General features: G+C 44.2%; 1 protein-coding gene across 9 annotated transcripts in view; it reads right to left on the minus strand.

Annotated features, from left to right (window-relative positions):
- Positions 1 to 17,105, minus strand: part of LOC147424476 (uncharacterized) — a 39,808-nt gene extending 22,703 nt beyond the window's left edge. The window contains exons 1-3 of one of the 9 annotated variants that reach the window (XM_086500652.1): positions 16,894 to 17,105; positions 16,706 to 16,765; positions 16,519 to 16,605 (exon numbers count right to left, since the gene is read on the minus strand). In XM_086500652.1, coding sequence (XP_086356778.1) covers positions 16,519 to 16,605; positions 16,706 to 16,765; positions 16,894 to 16,954 — 208 coding nt within the window. In that variant the 5' untranslated portion in view covers positions 16,955 to 17,105. The remainder of the gene's footprint in view (positions 1 to 16,518; positions 16,606 to 16,705; positions 16,766 to 16,893) is intronic. The other 8 variants (XM_086500649.1, XM_086500647.1, XM_086500651.1 and 5 more) reach the window with 8 other exon arrangements.
- Between the last annotated feature and the right edge of the window lie 1,948 nt (positions 17,106 to 19,053).

Raw genomic sequence — 19,053 nt, forward strand, 5'->3', positions numbered from 1 at the left:
GAAGAAGCGCGTCAAGTTTGAAGACCTACCCAATTCTTCTTCTTCTTCCTCTGACAGTTCTTCTAGCTCCTCGGATTCGAGCGAAGAAGACAGAAAAGGTAAAAAGCGAAGCAAGAAGCAACGCTTTGGAAAGGGCAAGAGAAAGGCAAAGAAGGCTAAATCTCGCCCAGAGACTGACAGTTCTACTGAGGACTCGTCTACATACAGCTCAGATTTCGATGACGGAAAGTTTTATGCGAACAAGAAGAATTTTTACAAAGCCAACCAGTATGACTTTCTCGAAGATAAAAGCAAGAAAGTCCGAGAGTTTAAGGAAGGTGGCCACTCGATCAAGTTTGATACTTTTCAGGATACTCAGATGCTTCGAAGGCTGTCTTTTATACAGCAGTTTGACATCGCTTTCGCGGGAGGACGCTATTCAGAGCACTCCAAGATTCGGAGAGCTGCCTCTTACTTTAAGGGGAATGCTCGTACTTGGTGGTCCACGCTTCTATTAAGCAAGACTGTGCCAGTTACATGGCTGAAATTCAAGAGGCTTTTTATTTCTTCTTGGTTGACTCAAGAGTTTGAGCGAGATATACGAGCTGCTTGGAACCATCTCCGGATGACCAAGAGCGATACAGTGAATTCTTATTGTGAAAGATTCTGGAGCTCTTTTCTACCCGCCTCTTCATTCAAGAAGATCTCATTTAGAGAACAGATTGAGCGGTTTACCTTGGGTCTACCTACAGAGATCCGAAATCACTGCTTGGAACAGAAGTCAGTTTATGTTCAGGAGTTGATGAGTCATGCGAAGCGGGGCTTTACCATTCACTCTGGCAGTCTGACCTACCCCACAGATGAGGCCATGACACAACGAGCCGAAAAGACTTCTGGGAATGAAAGTAGAATGAAAAAGAGCAACCCAGAGAAAAAAAAGGATGCACGACCCAAGCTTACTCCTAAGGAGAGAGCTCGCTTTATCAGAGAGGGGAAGTGCTTTGGATACGAAGAACATGGACATATCTCCGCGAAGTGCCCTAAAAAGGCACAGAAACAACAGAATGATAAGAACGAGGACAGGTCTGAGAGTTCGAGAGCAGCTGAGGAATGTGGCAGAAAAGGCAGATAGAAAAGCAGAACTGGTACCACATGGAGTGGGACCTACACCGAATCTAATGAATGAAAGTACAAACTTTGCCTCTTTCGGGGCAAAGTGAAGGATCAGGAAGCTCTTTTGAAGGAGCCAAGGCCAACTTCTTTTCACTTGGAATTGGCGGCTCGATTTGGAACTACGCCCGACAGACTGACGCCACAAGCGGAGGTAGTTCGACTAGCACCCGGATGGGATGTTGCCATTACACCGAGCATTGGCAAACTTCGTTTGCAATGACAGGGGTGTTTAGGGCACGCAAGTGACGTTCTACTCGGGATCCCTTGGTACCACAAGAACTACACCGTGGTTGACTACCGGGCCGAGAAAGCGACTTTGATAAATGAAGGGCTTAGAGATTGTACTTGATGAACTTCAGTTTTCTTACTCATTCTTTTGGGAGAACTGAACGATGGATAAAGGTTGAATATGTTTTGACCTGAAGAAAAGAACGCCAAGATTTTTTCTCCACGCTCATGCCGATTGCTTTTGAGAGGGCCTGAAGATCATACCATTGATCTGATATCTAGAAGCACGCCACCGAATCGGCCACCGAATCGTGTGAGCCGAGTACAGAATGAAAAGATTATGAACTCAGTGAAAGACCTCTTGGAAAAGGGTCTTGTCCAGCCTAGTACTTCACCGTATTGCTTTCCAGTGTTGTTGGTGTTGAAGAAAGACGGATCTTGGAGAATGTGCATCGATTATAGCACTCTCAACGAAATCACCATCAAGAACAGATTTCCGATTCCTAGGATCGATGATATACTCGACACGTTACAGGGATCCTCGTGCTTTAGCAGGATTGACTTGAAGAGTGGATATCATCAGATCAGGATAGCGCCAGGAGATGTCTACAAGACAGCTTTTCGGACGACTTTTGGGTTATTTGAGTTTTTGGTGATGCCTTTTGGCTTAACCAATGCTCCTGCGACATTTAACCGGATGATGGACAGGAATTTTTGAGAGTACAGGCTATTTGTTGGCACTTTCTTTGACGACATCATTGTTTTCTCCAAGAATGAGGCAGAACACAGAGATCATCTGCTTCAAGTCTTTCAAGCATTACGAGATCACACATTAGTGATTAATGCTAAGAAAAGTGAATTTTTCCTACCAGAGATACACTTTTTGGGACACATTGTGTCAGCAGCACAGCAGGAGTGCAAATGGACCCGGCCAAGATAGAGACTATCCGTGATTGGCCCGATTTGAGGAATGTCCTTGAAGTTAGAAGCTTCTTGGGACTGTGTTCGTACTACAGGCGGTTCATACGAAAGTTTGCAGAGGTTGCTTCCCCTTTGCATACCTTGACACAGAAAGGAGTACCTTTTTCGTGGGGACCCACAGAGGTGACTGCCTTTCGGACATTGAAAGAGAAATTGACTACGGGACCTATTTTGACTTTGTCGGACCTGAGAAGTCATTTGAAGTATATTGGATGCTTGTGGTCATAGTCTGGGTGCGGTCTTGATGCAAGAAGGCCATGTCATAGCTTACGAGAACCGTTTGTTCTCTAGGTAGGAGATGACAGCACAGATCTATGAGAAAGAGCTTTTGGCGGTTATCCATGCTCTTACTCAGTGGCGGCATTACCTACTTGGAGCGGATTTTATTGTCTTTACAGACCATCAGAGTTTGCGCTACTTCTTCTCACAGAAGCAGCTTTCGGAAAAGCAGATGCGGTGGGCGAGCATCTTGTCACAGTTCCACTTCCAGATTGTCCATGTGCAGGGACAGAAGAATGTGGTGGCACATGCTTTGTCTCGAAAACCGTTGGTTCTCGCTATTTCCGCGATACATCATAGGAGCTTCGAGGATATGGTCGATCAGTATGCCACAGATACAGATTTTGCAGATATTTTCACACGGATGCGGGATGGGGAGACAGTAGCTGGATACTCCCTTCGGAAAGGCTACTTGATGAAAAAGACTATGTTGTGCGTTACACAGCCGTTGAGGGAAAAGGTTATGACTGATTGCCACTGTCCACCTTTTACGGGTCACCGCGGCATTGCTACCACCATGAAAGGGGTAGAGAGAGATTTCTTTTGGCGGAGACTGAAGAAGGATGTGGAAGAGTTTGTGCGCAGTTGCTTGGTATGCCAGAAGGTCAAGTTTGACAGGCATAAGGCACAGGGATTGTTACAACCTTTACCCATACCCACCCGCCCCTGGGAAAATATTGAAATGGATTTCATTTTTTTTTAATCTCCAGAGAATACAGAATCATCACGATGATTCTCCGATTACGTGGCACGCCTGAGACGATTGTCTCCGACAGAGACCCCAGATTTATGAGTTTGTTTTGGAAGGCAATTTGGGAGAACATTGGCACGCGGTTGTAGTTCTCGTCATCGTTCCACTTGCAGACTGACGGGCAATCTGAGATTGCCAATTCAGTGATTTTAGATTTATTGAAGTCTTGTATCTCGCATCAGAAGACTCAATGGGAAAAGAACTTACCTTTGGTGGAATTTGCCTACAATAACACGATACACTCTTCGACGGGGAAGACGCCATGCGAGATTGTTGAAACTGCTGCGAAGGTTCCATCCTTCCTGAGCACGAAAGATTAGAAATTTGAAGCGGATGAATATTCGTGAGATTTGGATACGGCTTTTGCCAAGGTTCGCGAGACTTTGCAGGAGTCTCAAGAACGACAGAAAAAGGCAGCGGATCACCATCGTCGCGACTTGAAACTGAAGGAGGATGATTGGGTGCTCTTACTTGGGAAAGGAGAGGCTTTTTCCAAAGCTTAGTATGTGATACTACGGACCTTTCCAGATTACTGAAAAGATAAATGATGTCTCCTTCCGATTGAAACTGCCAGATACTTGGAGGATTCACAATGCATTGCATGTGAGTCTCTTGAAACCTGTTAAGGGTGATGTGCCTGATGATGGGGAGCCTGATGAGCAACCCAAAGTGGAAGAAAACGAGGAGATCCTTGTTCCTGAACAGATTTTGGCACATAATGATACGAAGAAAGGTAAAGTCCGAAGGCGGTTCTTGGTTAAGTTCAAGAACTTTCCTGCATTTGATGCGAAGTGGATGGAGGAGGAGGACCTAGCAGATACTCCTCGGATTGTGAAACTTTACCTCGATCTTTTGGTTTAGCATAGTCTACTCCAAACGGAACCCAGAAACTCAGCTTGGCCGAAGATCTGGTGCAGTGGGATGCACAAGAGGGGAGTTACTCCGCTCCTTTGTCAACAGATGCCTCGATTTTGATACTAAAGTCACTGATGTCTCTTTGAGCTTCAGGGATACTGAGAGCTGACAGTATTCTGCTGGATGACTTTATGAAATGGAATTCCTGATTATGATACTGATTTGTTCTTGACTTCTTGTGAGTGCAGGAACTGATAGCCGAAATGACTGCAGCATTTTGGTCTGATTGATCTCGAATAGACATGGTTGCAATAGGGGTTAGTCAATCGGACATCGATGAGGTCCCGATTGGACCTAGATGTGATTGCTAGCTACATTGCCGATAAATCATGGTCTAAGATCCGAATGAATGTTGAATGTCATGTGATGTCCTGTGATGTCTGGTGATGTCCTGTGATGTCGTGTGATGTGACTGTCGATTTTGTACATGTGCTAGATGTGTGTTCCTAGTACGTAGGTACTAATAGTTAGTGTCTACTAAGACGGTTTATGGCTTTTGTCGGTTTTGCAGGCGTAATCGCGGTCGATTACAATGCTTTCAAGAGGGGGGTATGTCACAAAGTGATGACGTGGCGGACAGCAAAAACCCTAATTTCTGCCAGAAACCCTAAAATTCCTGCAAACCCTAATTTCTGCCAGAAACCCTAATTTCCGGAAATCGCGGAGGCGGATTATTATTAAAATAAATAAATTTGGAAAATGATGAGCGACGCAAATTTCGCTTTTTCTCTACTTAAATGAGAAAGAGAGAGAGAATGCTTTTGCTTTCATGTTTTGACTCTCTGTGAGAGAGAGAGAGCAATTGCTTTTGATTTGAAGCTTTTGGGGCTCTGCTTTTGGGCATCCCTTGTAACCTTTAAATTAGTGGTGAGGGCCTCACTTCTCAGAGCATCTGGACGCAGAGTCTGAGAGTGAAACCCTAACCGCTCTCTTGTACTTTGATGATTGATTAATACAAAAAGAAATACCGAAAGGGGCGCCAGTCTTTGGGGCCAATATCTATAGGCACGGAACTCCGCCGGGCCAGTGCAAATCTATTGTGATCTGTAAATTGTTTTGAAGTGGTTATTTGGTGCTGTCGCGGTTGATTCTTGACTTGGAGTGTCCAAGTTTGTAACAACGACGACGACGATGGTGTCAAGGCTGAAAACTGAAAACGCTGGGCTGTCTGCTGAAATCTGAAAACGCCAGGCTGATCTAGGTCTTCTTCTTCTTGAGAAAACGCTAGGGCTCCTGAGGTGCTGCCTGCCTGCTGGGTGCCTGCCTCCTTGTGTCCCTGCTTCTTCTGCTCTACTGAGTGCCAAATGGGTTTCTTTTATAGATCTTTAGCAATTTGCCCTACCTACTTTTCCAACAAACTTACAAAAAGAATTCCAAAAGTCACTTTTAATAAAATGACTTACAAGAGATGGTTCACGCGGTAAAATGCCAACATGATGAAATGACTGTTCTTGTGCAAGAGAGGGTATGCATCTATGACTTGCCTGGGCATGCACATCATGCTAAAGGCTCACAAAGGTGCCAGGCTCAGTCCTAAGCTAAGACTCATGCTAAACTATGGCAGAAGCATGTCCACGTATCGCAAGTGAAGTGTGCACATGACACCCCGTGGATGTTCCGAGTGCATGGAGTCTTGGATGCCTACAACAAAAAGATCACTGTATAGCATAGGGGCAAAACTCACATCTTGGATGTAAAGCTTAAAGGAGAGTCAGTCCTTATTGTATCTGCTTCTGCTATCACTTCTGTAATAAAGAATCATCTTTCCGTGTACTTGATTTTTGCACGTGATGTCTCAAATAGTAATCGATCAAATTTATCTGTGTTAGATAAAGAAAATTCAGCATTTTTGCAAAAGTTTAGACTGTCTTTCTGATTCATTACCGTCGCAATTGCCGCTAGAGAGACCTGAGTACCATTGGATAGATTTGGTGCCAGGGTGTAGCCCACCAAATAGACCTCCCTACAGGGTTAGTGCGGCGCAACAGAAAGAGATTATGGGCCAGGTTGAGGAGTTATTAGAGAAGGGGCTGATTCAGCCTAGTTCTTCACCCTTTTGCTCCCCAGTGCTCCTAGTGCAAAAGAAGGATGGCTCATGGCACATGTGTATTGATTACCGTGCGTTGAATAAGAATACCATCAAAAATAGGTTTCCTATTCCTCGAATTGATAATATTCTAGATCGTTTAGAGGGTGCTACAATTTTCAGCAGGATAGACCTTAAGAGTGGGTACCACCAAATTCGTATAAGGCCAGACGATGTGCACAAGACTGCGTTTAGGACGACATTTGGTCTTTATGAGTTTTTAGTGATGCCGTTTGGGCTAACAAATGCTCCTGCCACGTTCAACAGAATGATGGACCGGATTTTTCGCTTGTATCAACAGTTTGTTGGGACGTTCTTCGATGACATGATAGTGTATTCGAAAAATGAAGAGGAGCATAGGCGTCACTTGACCATTGTGTTCGAAGAGCTGCGCAGTCACAGGTTACTTGTCAATCCATAGAAAAGTGAGTTCTTCTTGGAAGAGATCCACTTTCTTGGCCATATAGTCTCTAAGGATGGTGTTAGAATGGATCCCGCAAAGGTTGAAGCTATTAAGACATGGCCAGACTTGAATGCAGGGCATCGTGGCATTGATGCAACAGTTAAAGCGGTAGAGACATTCTTCTATTGGCCTACCTTGAGGAGAGATGTGGATGCCTTTGTGCGAGCATGCATAGTTTGCCAAAAGGTCAAGTTTGACAGGCAAAAGGCACCAACGTTGTTACAACCACTGCCGATTCCGGATAAGCAAGCATTGCTATGGACTTTATCTTTGATCTTCCAAGAACGCCAACAGGGAATAATGGTATATGGACCATTATCTGCAGGTTCAGCAAGCAGGCCCATTTTATCCCTGTCAGGAAGAAGATAAAATCTGATCAGATAGCATGCTTGTTCATGTACAATGTGTTTTAAGTACCATGGTATGCCACAATCGATTATCCGTGATCGTGATCCTCGCATGACCAGTTTGTTCTGGAGAGGATTGTTTGAGAACATGGACACTACGCTCAAGTTCTCGTCTTCATTTCATCCACAAACTAATGGATAGTCAGAAGAGGCTAATTCTACTTTCTTAGATCTGTTGAAATGCTATGTGTCAGATAATAAGGGCAAGTGGGAACAATATTTGCCTATGCTTGAGTATGCGTACAATAATACGATGCATTCGTCTACTGGCAAAGCACCTTTTGAGATTGTTGAAGGCGGCAAAAAGGTTCCTCCCATTTTGCATACAAAGGACAAGATCTTTGAGGCAGATCGATATGTTGAGAACGTGGATGAGATGTATAAGAAAATTAAAGTTTCCTTGGAGAAGACTCAAGAAAAGCAGAAAAAGGCTGTTGATCGTCACCGTCGTGAATTGCTGTTATCACCTGGTGATTGGGTTCTGTTAAGGTTCAAAAAGGCAAGATTAAAGAAGATGAAGGGCAAGGAACGGCTGTTTCCTAAGCTCAACATGCGTTACTAAGGGCCTTTTCAAGTGCTTGACAAGATCAACGATGTGGCTTACAGGCTGAAATTACCTGATGCATGGAAGATTCATAATGCGTTTCACGTGAGTCTTCTAAGACCCTTCGTGGGTGATGTGCCAGAAGATATGCCAGATGAGGATCAGCCAGAAGTTGAGGAACTTGATGAGATTCTGATACCTTAGCAAGTTTTGGCACATCAGGACAAAAAAGTTAAAGAACAGGTTGCAAGACGCTATTTGGTGAAGTTCAAGAACTATCCGCCTATGGATACAAAGTGGATGGAAGAGCATGAACTGTCAGAGTCACCAAATGTATTGCAGCTTTACCTTGAAGCCTTTGGGTTACAGCCTACTTATGCCCCAACCCAACGTATCCAAAGGAGGGGTAATGATAGAGCTAGTACATCAAATGTACATATGAATTCACTGAATAGATGGAAATGACAAAAGTATGAAGGTCTCATTAAGTCATTTGTATCTATGTATTACGACCTTTCTTGCGGATACATGCGATGATAAAAGAGTGTTAATAGCACAAGATCATCAGTGGCGTGTATTTATGGTATGCAATCCAGGACGTTTGCGATTTCGAGAGGGGGGTATGTCATGAGGACGTGGCAGCTGTTAACTATGTCACGAGGACGTGGCAACTGCTAACTTTAGTTGTTGGTTTCTTTCCAATGGGTTTTGTTTTATTTTTGAGACCCTCTTCTTGAAGTAGCAAATGGTCGGACATTGTATGGCCAATGTGAACGGTAGTTTCACCCGAAGATGGGTAGTGGTCGGCACTGGAATTCGTATGGTAAGAGGATGTCTAGGCTCATAGCAAGATCATATAGGTCCCCCCGTCGCACTTAGCAAGTTGGTGGATACTAGGAAGTGAACTCAATAAAGGCCTATAGTCAAGGTGTGACTACCAACGGAAAGTATCCGACAGTTGGGCCACATTGCACTTTTGGATGCGGTCCCAATGAGGATAGATGGTCAGATGACCACAGGGAGCCCAACGGAATCATTTCCTAAAATTTAGGGAACTGCTATTTTGGGCCGTGAAATGTGTTCGCGTCATTACCTCCGGTATGACTAGGGGAACATTTTACAACTCTGCCGTGAAGTCAACTGAGCAACCAGTCGGGATATTTTTAAGCGACAAACCCGAAACGGGAAAATGCTTGTAAATGCGCCAAGTGGCACATTTCTGTGCACTTGCTTAATGCAAAGAAGAAGTGACGCTGAATTTATAGCTGGGAGGCTCATTTGCAAGTTCCCTGCCAACAGGTTAAGAGCTATGGAGTGCTTCCTTTCCCTCTATGTACAGTGTGGTGCCAGGAGTGATGCCCTGCATGCTACACATTGCTCTCTCTCTCCCTTACCTGCAGTTATGTGATGCCCCACAAGAGGGCTTTTCATTTGACTGATGTACAGTTGTGTGGGTTCATGCACGATTGCCGAGGCAAGAGCCTCTTGCACAGGTACTGGGTTAGCTAGTGGTTAATCCCCCGCAGGTACAGGTGAATTCGGAGAGGTTTCACGTGAGAAATCTCGTCCGATTCAAAGGACAAGTAGCCCTACAGGTGCGGGAGCTCGAGGTCTTGCTACAAATGCCACCAGCACGCAAAACGGAGCCTAAAACAGGGAATTACAGCCTGCTGTGTATTTAGGGTTTCGGCCCTAAACGGTCCCTAATACCCCCAGGAGGTTCGGGGACGCGAGGGGACCGCTGTACAAGTGATTGGCGCATTTTCGGGGCAAAAAACAGAGAATTCAGCGTGCTGCAGATTCTCGCCAGGTTTTGCAAAGTGTCCGTATGCGTCGGGAGAGTCATCTATTGCGTGGGGATACTGACTGTGAAGCGTCCTAGTCAGTTATGCTGCCGAAATCGGGCCAGAACAGGTGTTTCTTAGCCTAGATTGTGCGCGGCAGCTTGTAGGAGATCACAGGTTTTATTCCCTCTGTTAAAGAATAAAGAAATACCGAAAGGGGCGCCAATTTTGGGGCCTACAGGTTGTTGGCATCTGCTCGGAGCATTCTAGCTTCCGAGCCGTGTGTGTACTTAGGTGTTAATCCCTGTTTCAGGTTACCTTTGCAAAGTGCTCTGTGTGTGTCTAAAGTAAAGAATTTCGGGTGCAAGCCAACGCCTACCACCCCACGGGCCGGTTTCAGAGAGAGAGAGAGAGAAAGAGAGTAGACCACAAATGCAAGATATGGTAAAGAGGGGGTGATCAACCCCCCATGACTACCATGAGTAGAAGACCCAATACACAATGACCAGATATGATGGAAGTGGGTATCCCCGTGGCCCCATAAATAGGTGCCCAAGTGGAGGTAGGGCAATGCCAGATAAAATCCCCTATGACCCAACAAGGAATAAATGAAATATGAGGGTGGTCAGCCAAGAAGCGGACGGCCGACGGACTGCATATGCAGAGGGTGGCTATCCCGGAGGCACACTAGCCGTACATGTATGCCCTAGACCTGTGAAGTAGCAAAGTGGTGTAAGTCTAGCATTGTTGCCATGGCTAGTATTTAGCAAACCAACAATAAAATCCATGATAATACTCTACCACTTAACATCAAGGATTTCCAATGGATGTAGCAAGCAACCTTTCTTAGGCGCTCTGCCTTATTGACCTGACACTGAGTGCATCTCTTCACATAGCTCTCTATGTAAGAGTGCATCCGTGCATCCTTGGCCAATAGAAATATCATTTGATCAATGCTAAAGCTCTGTGGATGCATGGGTGCCCAACGCTAGGAACATCATGGCATTTGAACAAAATCCTTTGTCCAACCTCATCGATTTCCAACACACGGACCTTTCCATTTTGAAACAATACAATCTGGAAGTGAAATTGTGACAAGATGTTAGCCCACCACATCTGCTTTTCCGAAAGTTGCTTCTGTGACAAGAAGTAGCGTAAACTTTGATGATCAGTGAAGACCGTGAAATCGGCTCCAAGTAGGTAATGTCGCCATTGAGTAAGAGCATGGATCACTGCCAAAAGCTCTTTCTCATAAATTTGTGCTGTCAATTCTGGCCTTGAAAACAATCGGCTTTCAAAGGCAATCCCATGGCGTTCTTCCATTAAGACCGCTCCCAGACTACGACCACAAGCATCACAATAAACTTCAAATGACTTTTGCAAGTCCAGCAAAGTCAACATTGGTCGTGTCTCAAAGGCAGTCACCTCTATCGGTCCCCACAACAAAGGGACTCCTATGTGCAAAGGGGAAGCTACCTCTGCAAACTTTTGAATGAACCACCGGTAGTAAGAACACAAGTCCAAGAAGTTTCTAACTTCATGAACATTCTTCAAATCTGGCCAGTCACGTACAGTCTCAATCTTGGCCGGGTCCATCTGTACTCTTGTTGCTCAGTTGATGTGACAATGTGTCCCAAAAAGTGTATCTCCGGCAAGAAAAATTCACTCTTTTTGGCATTGATAACTAATTTGTGATCACGTAATGTCTAAATGACCCGTAGCAGATGGTGTCCATGTTCTGCTTCATCCATGGAGAAGACTATAATGTCATCAAAGAAAGTGCCGACAAAAGATCGATACTCTCAAAAAATCCCATCCATCATTTGGTTGAGGGTCGCTGGAGCATTAGTAAGGCCAAAAGGCATCACCAAAAATTCATACAAACCAAAACTTATCCGAAAGGCTGTCTTGTAGACATCTCCCGGAGCGATTCTGATCTGATGATATCCGCTTTTCAAATTGATCTTGTTGAAACAAGAGGATCCCTAAAGTCGGTCAAGAATATCATCGATCCTTGGAATCGGGAATCTATTGTTGATAGTGATTTTATTGAGAGCTCTGTAATCAATGCACATTCTCCAAGATCCGTCTTTCTTTAATACCAACAGCACCAGAGAGCAGTAGGGTGAAGTACTCAACTGGATAAGACCCTTTTCGAGGCCTTTCACTTGGTTCATGATCTCTTCATTATGGGCTTGGCTAACACGGTAAGGTGGCCGGTTCCATGGTGTGCTTCCAAGAATCAGATCAATAGTGTGATCCTCAGGACGAGATGGAGGTAACTTGCCTGGCAGGCCCTCAAAGAAACAATCAGCATGTGTGTGGAGAAAATCTGGCATTCTTTGTCGAGCTCAGAATGTTCGGACGAGATGGAGGTAACTTGCCTGACAGGCCCTCAAAGAAACAATCAGCATGTGTATGGAGAAAATCTTGGCGTTCTTTGTTGAGCTCAGACATGTTCGTTCTGTGTTCATCATTTAACTCTTTCAAATAGAACGAGTAAACAAAGAGACTTGATTTCATTAATTTGGAAATGGCTGAAGCCGAAACAATAGAGACGGACTCGCCCTTCAGTTTTACATGAAGTAGTACAATTTTTCGGCCCTTTTCACTGGTCAAAGTCGCTTTCTTAGCTCGATTGTCGACCATGGCGTTGTTCTTATGGTACCAAGGAACTCCTAGGAAGACGTCACACCCTTCCAAAGGCATGGTCAAAAAGTCCTTGTGACCTAAATACCCTTGACAATGCAAACGAAGTTTGCCAATGACAGGCGTAATGGCTATGTCCGTCCGGGCGCCGCTAGAACACCCTCTGCTCGTGGTCCCACCCTCTCGGGTGTAATCTCGAGCCGCGCCGCCAATTCAGGTGAAATGAAGTTGGCCTTGGCTCCTCCATCGAAGAAAATAAGGGCTTCTTGATCTTTCACTTTGCCCCAAGCTCGGCAAAGTTATGTACTTTCATCTATCTGGCTTGAGTCAGTACCCATGCAATTTGGTACCAACCCTGCTTTCATCTTGCCTTTTCTGCCACATTCCTCTGCTGCTCTTGAACTCTCCGGCATGTCTTTAGTCTGTCCTTGTTGAGCCTTTTTGGGGCACTTTGCAGAGGTGTGCCCTTGTTCCCCGCAACCAAAACACTTCCCCTCTTTGATATAGTTAGCCCTTTCTCGAAGAGTCAGTCGAAGTCGCGTAACCTTTTTTTCTTGGAAACTCTTTTTCTTTCTACTTTCATTGTTGGAGGTCTGTCTAGTCCTCTGAGTCAAGATCTCACCAGTGATGTAAGTCAAATTCCCCAAGTGTATGAAGAATCCCCGTTTTGCATGACCCATTAATTCTTGGATAGAATTCGACTTTTGTTAAGGCAGTAGTCTCGGATCTTTGTAGGAAGTCCGAAGCAAAACCGCTCAATTTGTTCCTTAAAAGTGACCTTCTTGAATGAAGAGGTTGGTAGAAAAGAGTCCCAAAACCTTTCGCAATAAGCATCCAAAGAATCTCCCTTGGTCATCCAAAGATGGTTCCAAGTGGTTCTTACATCCCATTCGTACTTTTGGGTCAACCAAGAAGAAATAAAGAGCCTTTTAAATTTCAACCACTTGATTGGAGCTTCTTTCCTCAAAAGAAGAGTGGACCACCATGTTCGAGCATTTCCTTTGAGAAAAGATGCAGCCCTCCTAATCTTGGAGTGCTGTGAGTAATGCCCTCCAGAGAAGGCTATGTCAAACTGCTGGATGAAGGCCAAAGCCCTCGAAGCATCTTGGAATCTAGAAAAGAATTCAAATTTTATCGCCTATCCACCTTCTTTAAATTCTTTTGTTTTCTTGCTCGTCTCAGAGGAAGTCATATTGGTTGGCTCTATAGAAGTGCTTCTTCTTTGCATAAAACATATGGTCATCGAAGTCCGAACTATCAGAGGATGACTCCTTTGTAGAGCTATCAAAAACTGGGCGAAATCTACGTTTCTTTGTCTTTTTCTTGCCCTTTCCAAAGCTTTGCTTTTTGCTTCTCTTTTTGCCATTTCTGTCCTTCTCGCTCAAGTCAGAAGAGCTAGAAGAACCGTCAGAAGAAGAGGAGGAAGAAGAACTGGGTAGTCCTTCAAAGCATACACGCTTCTTCTCCTTTCTTGCAGATGCAAAAAAAGATTGACGGCCCAAATAACCAGGGTAGTCAGTCCCCTTGTGCTTTTTGGATTGATTTTTCGTGTCCAAAAGCTGACTAATCTAACTTTGAACCACCTCTTGAAGTTCTTGTTTTGTAAACATCCTCGGAGAAGGAGGTTTCTTGATTGCTGGTTGATTGGTGGTTCGGTGGCTTTCTACCACCGAGTGTGCACTTCAGCGATAGATTACTGAGACAAAAAATTTGCAAACTAAGGGTCTTTCGCAGATTTAATCATCTGCATCTCTTGAAGTTCATACTGAGTAGGCCAAGATGCCCGTACTCTTCTTCTGTTAATTCGTTTAAATCTTCTACGTGGTCTCCAACAAATGCAAAAGTCGACTGATTCTTTTCAAAATCCATAAGTGTCGCGAGATAAGGGATCGGATTCCCCTAAAGAAGAGAAATCGGCCGTGTGCTGATACCACTGTAACAAACTTGGACACCCCAAGTCGAGATTCTACCGCGACTCAACAGAGATTCACTTCAAATTAGTTCACAGATCACAAGAGAGTCGACACAGCCCGGCGTAGTTTCGTGCCAAGAGATATTGGCCCCACAGACTAGTGCCCCTTTCGGTATTTATTTTTATATTAATCTTTGAGCAAAGTACAACTGAGCCCGCGGGTGCTCGCTCTTAGACTCTACATCCAGATGCTCTGCAAAGTGAGCCCCTAAGGCCACTTATAAAGAGTTTACAAGGGATGATAAAAGCAGAGCCCCAAAAGCATATAAATCAAAAGCAAAATTGTCCCAAAAGTTGCCAGCATAATTTGCAGAGATTCGTACGCTTTGGTAGTGCAAAAAACGAGAATCCATACATTGCTGCCATGTCAGCAATCCATACATTGCTGCCATGTCAGCACAACCAACGCGTATCGCGGAAATTCGTACCGCCACATCAGCCTGTCGGTGCATTTTTCGGGCATCCGTACTAGCTGCCACGTCACCATGTGTGTGTGTCCGGGTGGCTCTGCAACGTCACCAATTTGTGACATTAGGTGATACACATCATTTTCTTGGTATGCGTATCAAGAGAGACTGTAAGCATGGAATACTTATCACAGGAAGAGTATATTCACAAGGTCTTGCAACGTTTAAACATGCACGGGGGGAAAGCATTGAGTACCCCAATGGTTGCATATGTAAAACTTAGCAAGAATGATTACCCCAAGTCGGATGTTGAAAAGGCAGAGATGGAAAAGGTGCCATATTCTTCGGCAGTTGGCAGTCTCATATTCCCCATGGTTAACACGCGACCAGATATTGCATTTGCAGTGGGAGTGGTCAACAGGTATATGGCAAATCCAAGCAGAAAGCATTAGGAAGCACAGAAACATATCTTGAGATACATCAAGGGTTCAACCAACAAGTGCTTACGCTTTGGGAACAATGATGCATCTATAGTTATATACACTGATTTGGATTATGCGAGTTGTGTGGACACTAGGAGATCCACATCTGGCTATGTTTTCTTGTTTGCTGGAGCGGCAGTTTCTTGGAGATTTTGTCTCCAAAATTGCACTTCATATTTCACCATTGAGGTTGAGTATGTTGCAGTTTCTAGTGCTAGAAAGGAAGCTGTATGGTTATCTCGTCTAGGGGGAGACCTTAGTATACACAAGACTCTAGTGCTACATTGTGACAGCCAGAGTACGATTGCATTACAAAGAGAACCCCGTGTTTCATTCCAAGTCTCGAAACACATCGAGGTCAGGTATCATGTGATATTTTGGCTAGGAAACGCATTGAGTTACCCAAAGTTCACACGGATGACAACCCTGCAGATGCTCTTACGAAGAGCTTAGCCACAGAGCGGTTCGCACATTGCATTGAGATGATGGGCATAGGGTGAAGCTTCGTGATGCTTCACATTTGCACAGGTTTGTACTAACATAGGCCACTTGGGCCACTATGACCTTCAAGTGGGAGATTGTAAGGATGCAAGCCATACTGGCCGACGTCGGGTGCCGTCTATCTCCAACTTCTACCTTATTCTTTTAATACTAAAGCAATAAGGAGCAGTGGATGATTATCCACTATACCTCCACCCAGACCAAGCGCACACTGCACTCTGCACTCTTGCACTTGCACACCTCCATACGCCCTCACAATACGCACGTGCTTCTCGTCTCGAAGAAACACTATCTCACAGTGAAACTGAGATAGAATGTTTGCCCATCTCATTAGTTTCTCTTACAACTTCAATTGAGACAAGAAGTATCTAAAACTCTGATAATCTGGTGCACTATAAAATCTACATCAAGCAAGTAATGCATCCACTAACTCAAAGCATGTATCGCTGCTAAAGGTTCCTTCTTAAAAATCTGTGCAACCCTTTCTAACTGCAGAAGCATCCAACTCTCATAAGCTACCACGTGGCCCTTTTGCATCAGCACCGTGTTCGTACTACACATAATTGTGTCGTACTTGGCATACGAAGCTTGTGAATGACAAGCATATGTAGGAGAGACACGAGTAGCAAGTGTCAAGTGTATACATGCAGAGAGTTACCAATACCCTTGGTAAGAATCAAAAGGCTAACAGCACCTTGTTCTGTCTTTGGATTCATTTTTGGAGACCCTTCTTTTGGCTTATTTGATGGGCACTCTGTATGTGCATACATGCACATTCAAATACACAATGTGTTAACATATATATTGTGCGTCTCCATGAGTACGTTAAATATACGGGTCAAATGCACCTACATTCACAAACATTCTTGGGGTCATATGTGTGCTTGCGGCAGGAATGAAAGTTGCAAAAGAGAAACCTGTGGGTGGAGGAGTTGTGGTTGAATCTTGAGATTGTGGGGTAGGCATCAATGGCTCCACGTTCGCATCAAAAATCCACTCTCCCTCTGCTGTCCAAAGACCATCATCAGCATGCGAGAACTGCCGCGCACACCAGATATACTCGGAAAACACAAACTTCCCTTAATTATACGTGTGTATCGATACCGTAGGTTGCTCCATTCTTGTAATAAAATTTTCCAGTGCCTCGTGTAGGCTCGGAAGCCACTGAAAATTCGATCGAAACAAGCCTTCAGGATGTATATACAAAGTCGTGTGTTTGCGCAATGTGTGTGTGTGTGTGTGTGTGTGTGTGTGAGAGAGAGAGAGAGAGAGAGAGAGAGAGAGAGACCTACCTGGAGGCGCTACAGAGGCAACAGAGGGCTTGGCTGCTGCCTTGGGCTTCTTGGCAGACATGGCTGCTGCGCGCGCAGGTGCTCTCCCTCATTCAATTCATGCAATGCAATCCCTCTTTAAAATCATGTCATGTGAAATCAAATTAAGGCCCATGTCACATGGAAGGGTTGGGCGACAGCAGCTTTGGGTGCGGACATGTCCGTGGACCAGGTCTTCGAGTGATATATCTATTGTCTTGCTTAAGAGCCGAGTCGCACCGAAGGTGAGCAGGGGTAGTGGGGATAAAGCTAAACTTTGGTCGCACCCACAGGGGAAGGAGCTGGGAATGACAGAGCTGACGAGAGGAATGCGCTGAAAAGTGAATTAGCTTTGTCATTTCATTGGCCAGAGGCTTCCGCCACATGCGCTGCTTGCTTTGCTTCCTGAATTATAGCCTAATACCTTCATTTTTGTGAGGATTAGTGGGACAATTGCAGGGCTACTAGATTTCAGGGCGTTTAGTATCGATGGCGTTCATTGTTGTTCCTTCCCTCTACTATTCCCGGGTGCGACCCAGCTCTAAGTATCGTCACTCAAAAGACCAAAGCAACTGCAATGATTGGCCTGATCTAGCGAGAGTTGCACTGCTTCATTGTTGCCCTAAAATATAGCTTAATCTCGACGTTTTTGGAGGGGTTAGTGAAACCACAAGAGGGCTTCTACGATTCTGGAGCAGATTTTGGGATTTCCTAAAAAAGGTTCTTGCTTCCCCCCGCTACTCCCACAGACCCATGGCGTAACTCGACTCTATCTATGTCTTGCTTAAGTATGAGAAAATAGGCTAACATCATCACTCAGAGGACCAGATGCAAGCATACCGGAGGCACATCCGTTAGTCCTTTGTTAAGGTTTAGATCTAAAAACAATATAGAGGAAAATAAAAACTCTTGTTAGCCAGCCAAGTCTTAAGTTTTAGGACATCGAGTCTTGAAAAGTCTTGCATCATAAGGTGAAAGGTTCTAGCCTTAATATCTAAGCCACATCAAGAAATCAAACCACTAGTACTTCTAGTTTATTGATAAGGTTTCAATGTAATGAGAGGGCAAACCATCCCCAATACTGATGCCAAGGGTCTAGTTTGACTCAGTGAGCATGAGCATGTGTAGAGAAGAAACTACAGGAGGAGCTGATGAAGGTGGAAATGTTTGAAATGTCAAAGGTGATCCAACTTGTTGTTGTTTGACACCACTCTTTAGGGAGTGATTCAATTTTTGCTTCTTAAAATATAACATGTTTTAAGTCAAATTGGGCCTTATCCTCCATTTTGAGTTTGGAAAAGATGTATAGTAGACATTCTCATAGTGTGGTAAAGGTCAACAAGTGTAAGTCCAATTGTTCAATAGGAATATAATTTGGACTAGAACAAAAGTCTTCTTGCATCGATATGTTCAATGATATAAGGATCATTTTTTAGCCAAATTTGCCAAAGTGAAAAATAAAAAAATTAATAACGATCGCAGTTTTCTTAAAATTCATGAGAAAATTAATTTTGTCATTTTGTATCGAGGAAAATAATTGGAATTCTTTTATTAGAATAAAAAAACTTGCATTCTTGTACTTGCTTTGCGGTCATTACCTAACTTCAATGGTGTCTATATCGAATTTAGGACCATTATGTTCATACAAGGCCAAATCCAATGAGTTTATTGCAGAAAAGGAGGCATTATTAGGCGTTTTATCAATGCCAACAGCTAAAAAGAGTTGAGTGAGTTTCTAAATTTTGTTTGAAATGTCAGAGGTGATCCAACTTCTTGTTGTTTGATACCACGCTTGAGGAAGTGATTCAACCTTGCCTCTTAAAAATAGCATGTTTTAAGTCAAGTTCGGACTTACCCTCCATTTTGAGTTTGAAAAAGATGTCTAGTAGACATTCTACTACACGACGTTGCTTACTGAAGTTTAACTAGGTGATGCAAGCAATTGGCTTTATTTAAACAGGTGCCAATATGCTAGAACATATGCAAATAGGTGGGGTAGGCATGAGATGGCGTAGGAGTTCGACGACAAGGCAGGCAAGAGAAGGCGGACTAGACAACCAAATTGAGTGAGTTTACTACCTAAAAGGAGGCATTATTAGGCTTTTTCAAGGCCAACAATTAAAAAGAGTTAAGTGTTTAAAC

Source organism: Adiantum capillus-veneris, chromosome 25 (genome assembly GCF_014529385.1).
Source record: "Adiantum capillus-veneris isolate H3 chromosome 25, ASM1452938v2, whole genome shotgun sequence".
Classification (NCBI taxonomy): Eukaryota; Viridiplantae; Streptophyta; class Polypodiopsida; order Polypodiales; family Pteridaceae; genus Adiantum; species Adiantum capillus-veneris.